Genomic DNA, 12,362 nt, shown 5'->3' on the forward strand with positions numbered 1-12,362 from the left:
TATGTGTATGTGTGAGGGGGCTAGGAGGCCATGGTAGAACATACTAGATAGAGCATGGGAATAGTTAAAAATCTTGATTAAAATTCAATTTTTGAATCACTGATGACGGCCATACTTATGACATTCCTTGCCCTCAGGGCTCAGCTTGTATTAGGCATATGACAGGGATTAGTAAAAATGATGGGGAAATTGCTAATGAGTTCTACCATGACTATCAATTGAAGCACAGACATATTAAAAGGGAGTTTAGCATAACACTCTCAAGGTCTCTCCATGCTGTCACAGATGACAAGCTTTCATCTCTTGTATCGAGTATTATGCTATGTAAAACAAGTCAGAGAAAGACAGATACCAAAAGATCTCATTCACATGTGGAGTATAAAACACAAGCAAACCAACACCTAAGATTAATTAGCAGACCAAGAAAAGCAAACACACAGATACAGAGAACAGAGTAGTGGTTACCAGAGGGAAAGGTGCAGGGGAGAGGGTGAAATTATAAAGGGGTCAACTGTATGGTGTTGAATGGAAACTAAATTTCTGGTGCTAAGCACACTGTAGAGTACTCAGTAGTGGACATATAATTTATATGCATACAGTTTATATAATGTTATAAATCCCTTTACTCAATTTTTTAAAAAGTATTTAGAGGGTATATTCAGTTCAGTTCAGTTCAGTCACTCAGTCGTGTCCGACTCTTTGTGACCCTATGGACTGCAGCACACCAGGCCTCCCTGTCCATCACCAACTCCTGGAGTTTACCCAGATTCATGTCCATTGAGTTGGTGATGCCATCCAACCATCTCATCCTCTGTCGTCCCCTTCTCCTTCTGCCCTCAATCTTTCCCAGCATCAGGGTCTTTTCCAATGAGTCAGCTCTTCGTATCAGGTGGCCAAAGTACTGGAGTTTCAGCTTCAACATCAGTCCTTCCAATGAACACTCGGGACTGATTTCCTTTAGGATGGATTGGTTGCATCTCCTTGCTGTCCAAGGGACTCTCAAGAGTCTTCTCTAACACCACAGTTCAAAAGCATCAATTCTTTGGCGCTCAGCTTTCTTTATAGTCCAACTCTCACATCCATATGTGACTACTGGAAAAACCATAGCTTTGATTAGACAAATCTTTGTTCGCAAAATAATGTCTCTGCTTTTGAATATGCTGTCTAGGTGGGTCATGACTTTCCTTCCAAGGAGTAAGAATCTTTTAATTTCATGGCTGCAGTCACCATCTGCAGTGATTTTGGAGGGCAAATTAGGTTGTTCTAAAGAATCAATTTTAAATCATATCCTGGTAACTTGATCTCAGTGATTTTGCCTATTTGAGTAGATATATTTTTATTAATGGACTTCCCAGGTTGCTCAGTGGTAAAGAATCCACCTGCCAGTGCAAGAGACACAAGTTCAATCTCTGAGTCAGAAAGATCCCCTGGAGGAGGAAATGGCAACCTACTCCAGTATTCTTGCCTGGAAAATCCCATGGACAGAGGAGCCTGGTGGGCTATAGTCCATGGGGTCACAAAAAAGTCAGACACAACTGAGCAACTAAGCATGCATGCATTTTTATTAATAAATATAAATATGCATAAAATGTGTAACTATATCTACTAAATAATATATGTAATTTAAAGTAATTTTCCTTTTTAAATTGAAGGATGTTTGATTTACAATATTGTATTAGTTTCAGGTATGCAGCAAAGTGATTCAGTTATATATGTATATAACTGATTCTTCTCCATTATAGATTGTTACTAAGATATTGAATATAGTTCCCTGTACTGTACAGTAGGTCCTAGTTGTTTATCTCTTTTATATAAAGCGCTATGTATCTGTTAATCCCCATATCCTAATTTATCCATCCCCCACCCTTCCCCTTTGGTAACCATAAGTTTGTTTTTTATGTCTGAGTCTGTTTCTGTTTTGTAAATCAGTTCACTTGTATTATCTTTTTTGGATTCCACATATAAATGATATCATATGATATTTGTCTTTGATTTACTTCACTTTGTATGATAAACTCTAGTTCCATCCATGTTGCTGCAAAAAGCATTATTTCATATATATGTGTTCCTAAGCCATAAAAACATATATGAAATAATGCCATTTGCAGCAACATGGATGGAACTAGAGATTATCATTTATATATATATGTGTGTGTGTGTGTGTGTGTGTGTGTGTATGTAACCTTCTTTATCTATTCAGCTGTCAGAGGACACTTTGGTTGCTGCCATGTCTTTGCTATTGTAAATAATTCTGCTATGAACATTGGGGTGCATGTATCTTTTTGAATTAAAGTTTTTGTTTTTTCAAGAAATATGCCCACGAGTGGGATTGCAGGATCATATAGTAACTCTATTTTTAGTTTTTTAAGAAACCTCAATGCTGCTCTCCATAGTGGCTGCAGCAGTTTACATTCCCATGTACAGTGTAGGAGGGTTCCCTTTTCTCCACACCCTCTCCAGCATTTATTTGTAGACTTTTTGATGATGGCCATTCTGACTGGTGTGAGATGATACCTCATTGTAGTTTTGAATTGCATTTCTCTAAAAATTAGCGATGTTGAGCAGCAGATTGCTTTATTATCTTTAAAAACTAGTTTATTTTAATTGGAGGACAGTTGCTTTACATTATTGTGACAGTTTTGGCCACGTATCAACATACATCGGCCATAGGTATACATGGACTCAGTGGCAGATTACTTTTGAACATGTTAAAACAGGGATTGGATGGGGGAAAAGGGCACAAACCTTTTAAAACCTATTTTCAGGCACAAGGTAGGGCCTTGTACAGTTTTAACTAGATTCAAGGATTGGCATGTTTAAGCTTAGAGTTGAGAAAGTGTCCTGTTTAGAAGTTTCTGGCCTCTCTGGATGACTAAGAAGATGTGGCCACCCCAGGCCCTCCTTTCCTCACCGTGGCCTTCAGATGGGGCACCAGCCTGGGTCTCTGCTCGGCATTCTTTACTTGCTGAGGCCATCTTGCTCTCCACTGTGGTCATCTGACTTGTGACCTCTGCTGTAGAATTTACTGCTTATTTTAGAGTCGGTGTGAGAATGAAGCAGTAGCCAGTTTTTTTTTTTAATGTCAAAAAATACTGGTATCAAGCACTATAAAATACCATCTGATCCATTTCCCTTCAAATTTTAGGAGAACATTTACTATACTTCAGGAAAGCAGAAAGATCTGGCTAAAATATAGAAACTGAGTGGAAATTGCCCTTGTGAAGGATATGAGGCATACGTTTAATGTCAAGAAGTTGATTTTTAGTAATTTTTGTGAGTTTAATCTTAAGTAGAAGGAAAAATAGAAAATTTACATACAATCCATTTATATCAATCATGATTTTAAATGAGTGACTAAAAAATGCCTCTGTTAACACAGTAAATCACCAAAACATTTTATTAAAACCACTTTGCAAAAAACTCATCACTCAGTTTCTGAACTTCATTCCTGTGTATACATAGTTTTGACAAAATTGTATCTAAAATGACACCGCAATAAGCATCTTTGAACATCTTCTCTTCTTATTTTTAATTCTTTCCTTAGGTTGAGTTCCTAGAGCAGCTTCCTGGTTCAAAGGGGATGAGCATTTTTATGGTTCTTGGTTTGTTTTGCCAAGTTATTCTAAAAAAAGATGTAATTAATTTTTCATTCTGGTAGCTCAGCTGATAAAGAATCTGCCTTCAATGCAGGAGACCCCGGTTTGATTCCTGGGTCCAGAAGATCCCCTGGAAAAGTAATAGGCTACCCATTCCAGTATTCTTGGGCTTCCCTGGTGACTCAGATGGTAAAGAATCAGCCTGCAATGTGGAAGACCTGGGTTCGATCCCTGGGTCAGGAAGATCCCCTGGAGGAGGGCATGGCAACCCACTCCAATATTCTTGCCTGGAGAATCCCCATGGACACAGGAGCCTGGCGGGCTACAGTCCATGGGGTCGCAGAGAGCTGGACACGACTAAATGACTGAGCACAGCACAGTAGCAAGATATGAAAGTGCCTAGTTTTTCCTTCTTCCCCAAACTCTCCCATGAGTGGGCTTTTGTAATTTTTTAGTTATTTGCGTAAAAAGTACTCAGTGTGATTGTATATCTTGAAATTAAAATTTAGATGTTTGTATCGTTAGCTATTTTTGTATAATAAGCCATCTGAAAACTTAGTGGTTTAAACAAAAACCATTTCTTATTTCTCATGAGTCTATAGTTTCTCAGGACTGTTCTGCTCATCTCTGATGGCTGCAGTTGATCTTGATGGGGATTGCTCTTATGTGAGCCGTCAGTTGGTGGGTTGGCTGGGAGCTGGCTGGACTAGGATGGCTGATGAGCCATCACAAGTGGGCTCTTCCCCATGTGGCCTTTTTCAAGCAGGCTAGCCCAGGATTCTCCACATGCTATGGAAGGGTTCCAGGAGAGTGAGGGCCACTTGATGCCTCATCTGAGAGCTGGCACTAGAACACTTCTGCCACATTCTATTAGGGGGAAAAAAGGCAAACTCATGTTCAAGAGCTGGGGAAAATAAACTCTATCTCTTGATAGCAACAACTCTCAGTTCAGTTCAGTCGCTCAGTCGTGTCCGACTCTTTGAGACCCCATGGACTGTAGTACACCAGGCCTCCCTGTCCATCACCAACTCCTGGAGTTCACTCAAACTCGTGTCCATCGAGTCAGTCATGCCATCCAACCATCTCATCCTCTGTTGTCCCCTTCTCCTCCCACCTTCAGTCTTTCCCAGCATCAGGGTCTTTTCAAATAAGTCAGTTCTTCACACCAGGTGGCCAAAGTATTGGAGCTTCAGCTTCAGCATCAGTCCTGCCAATGAACACTCAGGACTGATCTCCTTTAGGATGGACTGGTTGGATCTCCTTGCAGTCCAAGGGACTCTCAAGAGTCTTCTCCAACACCACAGTTCAAAAGCATCAATTCTTTGGCACTCAGCTTTCTTTATAGTCACAATCTCACATCCATACATGACTACTGGAAAAACCATAGCTTTGACTAGACAGACCTTTGTTGGCAAAGTAATGTCTCTGCTTTTTAATATACTGTCTAGGTTGATCATAACTTTTCTTCCAAGGAACAAGCATCTTTTAATTTCATGGCTGCAGTCACCATCTGCAGTGATTTTGGAGCCCCCAAAAGTAAAGTTTCTCACTGTTACCATTCTTTCTCCATCTGTTTGCCAAGTGATGGGACCAGATGCCATGACGTTAGTTTTGTGAATGTTGAGTTTTAAGCCAACTTTATCACTCTCCTCTTTCACCCTCATCAAGAGGCTTTTTAGTTATTCTTTGCTTTCTGCCATTAGAATGTTATCATTTGCATATCTGAGATTGTTGATATTTCTGCTAGCAATCTTGATTCCAGCTTGTGAGTCATCCATCATGGCATTTCCCATGATGTACTCTGCATGTAAGTTAAATAAACAGGGTGACAATATATAGCCTTGATGCACTCCTTTTCCAATTTTGAACCACTCCATTGATCTATGTCCAGTTGTAAATGTTGCTTCTGTCCTGCATACAGTTTTCTGAGGAGACAGGTATGGTGGTCTGGTATTCCCATCTCTTTAAAGGCTTTAGTGTAGTCAATGAAGCAGAAGTAGATTTTTTTTTTTTTGAATTATCTTGCTTTTTCTGTGATCCAACAGATGTTGGCAATTTGATCTCTGGTTCCTCTTTCTTTTCTAAATCCAGCTTGTATATCTGGAAGTTCTTGGTTCACATATTGTTAAAGCCTAGCTTGAAGGATTTTGAGCATAATCTTGCTAGCATGTGAAATGAGCACAATTGTAAAGTGGTTTGAACATTCTTTGGCATTGCCTTTCTTTGTGATTGGAATGAAAACTGACCTTTTCCAGTCCTGTGGTCACTGCTGAGTTTTCCAAATTTGCTGGCATATTGAGTGCAGCACTTTAATAGTATTGTCTTTTAAGATATTAAATAGCTCAGTTGGAATTCCATCACCTCCCCTAGCTTTGTTCATAGTAATGCTTCCTAAGACCTTCTTGACTTCACACTCCAGGGTGTCTGGCTCTAGGTGAGTGACCACACGATTGTGGTTAATTGGGTCATTAGGAACTTTTTTGTATAGTTCTTCTGCGTATTCTTGCCACCTCTTCTTAATCTCTTCTGCTTCTGTTACATCCTTGCACTTTCTGTCCTTTATCTTGCCCCTCTTGTATGAAATGTTCCCTTGGTACCTCTAATTTTCTTGAAGAGATCTCTAGTCTTTCCCATTCTATTGTTTTCCTGTATTTTTTGCATTCACTTAAAAAGCCTTTCTTGGAGAAGGCAATGGCACCCCACTCCAGTACTCTTGCCTGGAAAATCCTGTGGACGGAGGAGCCCGGTAGGCTGCAGTCCATGGGGTCGCGAACAGTTGGACGCGACTGATCGACTTCAATTTCACTTTTCACTTTCATGCATTGGAGAAGGAAATGGCAACGCACTCCAGTGTTCTTGCCTGGAGAATCCCAGGGACAGGGGAGCCTGGTGGGCTGCCGTCTCTGGGGTCACACAGAGTCCGACACGACTGAAGTGACTTAGCAGCAGCAGCAGCAGCAGCAGCAGCAGCAGCAAGAAGCCTTCTTATCTCTGCTTACTATTTTCTGGAACTCTGGATTTAGTTGGAACTTTGCATATCTTTCCCATTCTCCTTTGTCTTTTCCTTCTCTTCTTTTGTCAACCATTTGTAAGACCTCCTGTATAGGCAAGCCATTTAATTTTCCTGAATCCACTGAACGTCTCCATCTACAAAACAGGCATGAAAATACCTATTCACAGGTTGCTTCAGGAACCAAATGAGATAAAGTAGCATAAATAATAGTCACAGCTTATAGTGATTGAGAACTTGCTGTGTGCGGGGCACTCTTCTAAGGACTATGCCCATTTATTCCTTCCTAAAATCCTATTGTTTCTATTTTACAGTTAAGGAAACTGAGACACAGTCTATAGAAACTCTCTGAAACCTCTAAAACACATTAAACAAATGTTAGCTCTAACCTTAATTCTCCTGGTAGTGTATATTTCCTTATCAGTTTGACCTAAATCCAACAAATGCTGCTGCTGCTGCTAAGTCGCTTCAGTCGTGTCCGACACTGTGCGACCCCAGAGACAGCAGCCCACCAGGCTCCCCTGTCCCTGGGATTCTCCAGGCAAGAACACGAGTGGGTTGCCATTTCCTTCTCCAATGCATGAAAGTGACAAGTGAAAGCGAAGTTGCTCAGTCGTGGCTGACTCTTAGCGACCCCATGGACTGCAGCCCACCAGGCTCCTCCATCCATAAGATTCTCCAGGCAAGAGTACTGGAATGGGGTGCCATTGCCTTCTCCGCCAACAACTGCTAGCACCATTCAAAAGCTGAATCTGTGTTTCCCTCCTTTGGTATCCTAACAGTTCCTTTTCACCCTCTCAGGTTTCCTGTGGATACCATGACGGTCACGGTGGTGTATGATAACTCAGAGGCCACAGAACTGTGCGCAGCTCAGCACCTCTACCTCAAGCCCATAGCAAAGCTGATGATCAATGTGTTGCTCCCTGAGAGCCCGGAACCCTCGAGACCCGTCTCTAACTGGGAAGTTCTGGACCAGCTGAAGAGCCTGATTTGTCCTGACCAGTTTACCACTGTGCGGCTCGCCAAGAGCACCAGGGACTTCATCCGGTTTGAGGGGGAGGCGGAAACGCGAAGCTTGGTTCAAATCCTGAAGGCCAAGTTGCACGGGAAGATCATCAAGCTAAATGGCTTGGAAACAGACTTAAAAGTCGTGGTGACAGACGCCCAGGGAGAGTGGGAGCACTTCCCCAAGGAAAATGTGGCCACCCCGATGGGTGATGGGTCTGAAGAGCAGGACCATGATAAGAGTCCAAATTCCATATACTTCGAAGGGCTGCCCTGCAAGTGGTTTGCTCCCAAAGGTTCCAGTGGGGAGAAGCCGTGTGAAGAGATCCTTCGGGTGGTCTTTGAAAGCTTTGGAAAGATCAAGAATGTAGATATCCCAATGCTCGACCCCTACCGAGAGGTTATAACCAGTGGGAGCTTTGGGGGGTTCAACTTCGGCTTGCAGACGTTCGAGGCATTTATACAGTACCAAGAGTCAACTGACTTCTTAAAGGCCATGAAGTCCCTCCACGGGATGAAGCTGATGCTTAAAGGAGATGATGGGAAAGCTCTGGCATGTAACATCAAGGTAAGGAGCAGCCAGGGTTTTATAAACTTTTTTTCCCATGGTTCAGGTGGTCTTGAGTAAAAGCTAGAAAGAAGCCTTTGGAACAGATTTCCTTAGACCACCCTGGAGGCTCTGATCAAGAGCTAATGTAAAGATTTATGTTGTCATTAATAAATGGGTATTTTTTGGGGACAAAATATCATTATGATTAGGGCATTCTCCTACTGTCAGCCGTGCTGCCAGCTGTGGTTTGAAGTGATGGTTGTTATAGTCTGGGGCTCTGCCCAGCTCCTTGGGGACATTAAAGGATTCTTCATGGTCCTTATAGAAGTATCTCATATGCTTCTTCTGTTTGACAAATTGCTGGAAAAGGGCAACATGCAGCTTGAAACAAGAAAGGCAGTTTATTCCCCCTTTGCTATGGGAGTCACAGTTAACTATACATTAATGACGACTGTCAGGTAAATTCTAAAACAGAATCCCAACAAACCTGGTTCCTTTCCTCTCAAAGTCAATCTGTCTATCCAGCATGAAGACAGCTTCATGACTGTCTGAATGCCTGGTCATCTTGTTCTTGAAACCTTCATGCAGCTAAACCCTTTTTCTCTAAATCAGTCTTTAGTGTGAATTTGAACTTTCAGCTTCAGTAGCTTCAGGTGTGTGTGTGTGTGTGTGTGTTATGTGTGAGGCTTCTTGGGTTAAAATATATGTTTGAAGCTTATGAGCTATTCAGTCTGACAAAAGATCTAGCAATCGCTATAATGACCACCCACACACTACAGCAGCTTAAAAAATAAAGCATTACCAGTGGAATGAGAACATCTTCCCCTTTGTGTACCATCCTCAGTCAAGGCTGCTCACTCCCTTCAAAGGTAACTGTGATGGTGAATTTGGTGTTTGTCACTCATGCATATTTAAATAGCTACTTCTGCATCCTTGGGAGAAGGCAATGGCACCCCACTCCAGTACTCTTGCCTGGAAAATCCCACGGACGGAGGAGCCTGGTAGGCTACAGTCCGTGGGGGTCTCGAAGAGTCGGACACGACTGAGCGACTTCACTTTCACTTTTCACTTTCATGCATTGGAGGAGGAAATGGCAACCCACTCCAGTGTTCTTGCCTGGAGAATCCCAGGGACGGCGGGGCCTGGTGGGCTGCCGTCTATGGGGTCGCAGAGTCGGACATGACTGAAGTGACTTAGCAGCAGCAGCAGCTGCATCCTTATATTTTTTAGGCGAATTTATTTGTAGTGCATCAATCTGACTTTTACTTTATTTTCAGATTTGCAAAGTTGTTTAATAATCACTATAGTCAGATCTTGTATCTCTTTTGGTCAATTTTCCTACATCTTTGCTCCCCCCACCCCATTTCTGGACTGTTTTTGTCTCTGCTGATTTAAAAAAAACATTATTAATAACTCAGTTAATCAATATAACAAACCAGAAGCAATATACTCACATCCCTTAGAACTCGTGTCCATACGGGCACTATGATGCCGCATATGGCTGTCAGGTGAGTTCCTCAAAGGTTCTGCCAAAGAAAGTTCTAGAAATCCCACAAGGACAGTTTGAGAGATGACTGAGAGGCAGTGTAACTGTATGGGTACTGGGACACAGAGAAGGCATTTTTAATTCACTTGGTTTGGCATTGACAGGTACAAATTAGTTTTAGCTCTCTGGTCTGGGACATACCCAGCCAGCAGGCAAACTTTTCTAATGATACTTTGAATTGTTTGAGAGCAGGTTATGTTTGATACAACCAAACACTTCAGTGAAGGAGCTATAAAGAAGAGAAATCAAGAAAGGCTGAAATTACAAGAGTTGGAGGAAGAGAGGAAAAAAGCAAAAAAAAGAGAAGAGGAAGAGGCTGAAAGGTGAGGAGACCTAGTTCAGTGAAGAGCATTGTTGTTGTTGTTTTTGTTGTTTTTTGTCTGTTTTTAAACTTTCGATTTACGGATTTATCTCTTCAGGTGAATGGGTTCATCTCTTCAGCATGATGGGGGGAGCAGGAATTGGTGCCCATTAGAAAATTGCTGTCTTTCCATTACATTGTTACAAAACCAAAAGGAGAAAGCAGTGAAAAACAAGATACTTTAAAAGTATGCTTGTCAGGAGGAGCAAGTAATGAGGAATAGTAGGACCAACCAGATTAGGTTGTCTAGGAGTTAATAATCATTAAAAAAAAAAAAGGCCGGGTACTTTTCGAATGAGAATTCTAGCCTGCCAACGTACAAGTTTCACCAGTTTACCTAAATTTACCAAAGTTTACCTTGCCTATCCATTGAAATTTTGGGAGAAAATTCTTTTCTGTTTTGGAAAAGATTTTCTTTCATAAGATGATCAATAATCAAACTAACCCAGAAGGATCTGTTGAGACCGTTTTTCCTGTTGGTTCAAGTTCTTTCTGTGAATTTAAGGAGCCTGTGTATTTACTTCTTTGAGCAGTTTAGGAGCTTGAGACTAGAAAGGACCGTTGGATTGTCAAGGGTTTGCCAAGAAGGGACAGCTGGACCAGAACTATGGGGCTCCCCAAACCAGTTTTACCTCCTTCCTGGCTCCTCCCCTTGCAGGTTTATTCTTCCAGCCTTTTATCCAAATTATAGGAGTTTAAGAATAGTCTTCCATGTGCCTCTCACGTTTTTTTGGCTGGCGGAGTGCTAAGAGTTACTTAAGGTCTTGGCTGTGAAACCTGGCCAGAAGCTGATCCCAGTAAAGGTAATGAGCCCCCCCAAATTTCCAGATCGATTATGCAGTTGAGCTCATCCTCCAGTTTGGGGCTCGGTCCTCCCTCAGGCAATTGTCCTCCCCTGCCCTTCCCCCACCCCCCAGGTTTCCATGCTTCTATGAGAGCCTAACCAAAACATCTTAAATATTCAGAAAACAGAAAAATAAGCCCATATTCTTCTAAATCAGCCTGTTTTTATGATAATGTACTGGGTGGCTCAGATGGTAAAGAATCTGCCTGCAATGTGGGAGATCTGGGTGCAATCCCTGGGTTGGGAAGATACCCTGGAGAAAGGAATTACCTGCTCCAGTATTCTTGCCTGGAGAATTCCATGGACAGAGGAGCCTAGCAGACTACAGTCCATGGGGTCACAGAGTGTCAGACATGACTGAGTGACTAACACTTCACTGTGTTAAGGAGTGTGCACTAAAGACCAGTTCTAACCTTTAAGATTTTCTGAGTGCCTTGACTTACTTTCATTTGCGTCTGTGTGACCAGCTCAGGAAAGGTTTTGATCTCAAGAGAAATGGAATCATCACTGCAAATGCTAGATCCCATAGTCCCTGCTTCTGGTTTGAGAAAGTGCAGGGGGTGGGGGGAGGTTGAGGCCCTTCCTTTGAATTCAGTAGTCTTCTTCATTTATTTTTTAAATTCTCTCTGCATGAGGTCTCCTGTACGTGTTTCTAACTGACCAACTTCGTTAAGCATCTCTCCCCTTGGCTGATGTGTCACAGTGTCTTTTGTCCTCAGTGGTCTAATGTCGAGCCTTGGGGTGTTGTAGCTGGAGATTTTGGGGAACTCCTGCCAGGGAGGAGGTAGTGGGGAAGAGAGTAACCCTTTTGCCCGATAAACACCTTCTAAAGGGTTCACTCTCTTAATCATTATCCAGAAAAAGGAAAGAGGAGAGGAAGGTCCAGGAAAAGAGGAGAAAGGCCAGAGTCAAGAGACGCACCCAGAAGGAAAGGGACAGGCACCGGCAAAGGAGACAGAAGGACAGCGCCAAAGTGGGGGCCCAACCAGGGTCCAACTCTTCCAAAGACCTGGAGAAGAGGAAGATCCCACTGACCCAGACGCAGCTGGAGGCCCTCTACCTGATTCGGGCACTCCTAAGGAAAATTGCAGTAAGGCTCTTGCCCCATTGTTCTTTGGTTTGGGTAGCTAGTGACCTCTCTGAGTCATTATGGCCTTTACTTTGAAACAGCAGCCTATTGTTTAACCAGTGGCTGTGGAAGACTTACTGTATTCGTTGAGGTTTGTTTTCAATAGGCTGGTCTCTAATAACCACAATTTTGCATTGACCAAAGGGATATTCAGGTTCTCTGAAGGGGTTGGGTCTCACCTCCACCATCTGGCGTGCACACACACACACACACACACACACACTTTGTGTTTCTCAACTACTCTTCTAAGCTCCTAATGGAGCTAACAGAAAATGCCAGGAGGAGGGATGTGGAGTTTGTAGTCCTGCATTACCTTTCGCT

The 12,362-nt window shown here is 42.5% G+C and overlaps 1 protein-coding gene across 1 annotated transcript in view; it reads left to right on the top strand.

Moving 5' to 3' along the window:
- The window catches only part of LOC113887573 (A-kinase anchor protein 17B), a 29,020-nt gene that overhangs the window by 10,755 nt on the left and 5,903 nt on the right, over positions 1–12,362 (top strand). Inside the window, exons 2-4 of the mRNA XM_027534756.1 lie at positions 7,408–8,179; positions 9,900–10,030; positions 11,771–12,002. Of these exons, the coding sequence (XP_027390557.1) occupies positions 7,424–8,179; positions 9,900–10,030; positions 11,771–12,002 (1,119 nt within the window). The 5' untranslated portion in view covers positions 7,408–7,423. The remainder of the gene's footprint in view (positions 1–7,407; positions 8,180–9,899; positions 10,031–11,770; positions 12,003–12,362) is intronic.

This window comes from Bos indicus x Bos taurus, chromosome X (assembly GCF_003369695.1).
Source record: "Bos indicus x Bos taurus breed Angus x Brahman F1 hybrid chromosome X, Bos_hybrid_MaternalHap_v2.0, whole genome shotgun sequence".
Lineage (NCBI taxonomy): Eukaryota > Metazoa > Chordata > Mammalia > Artiodactyla > Bovidae > Bos > Bos indicus x Bos taurus.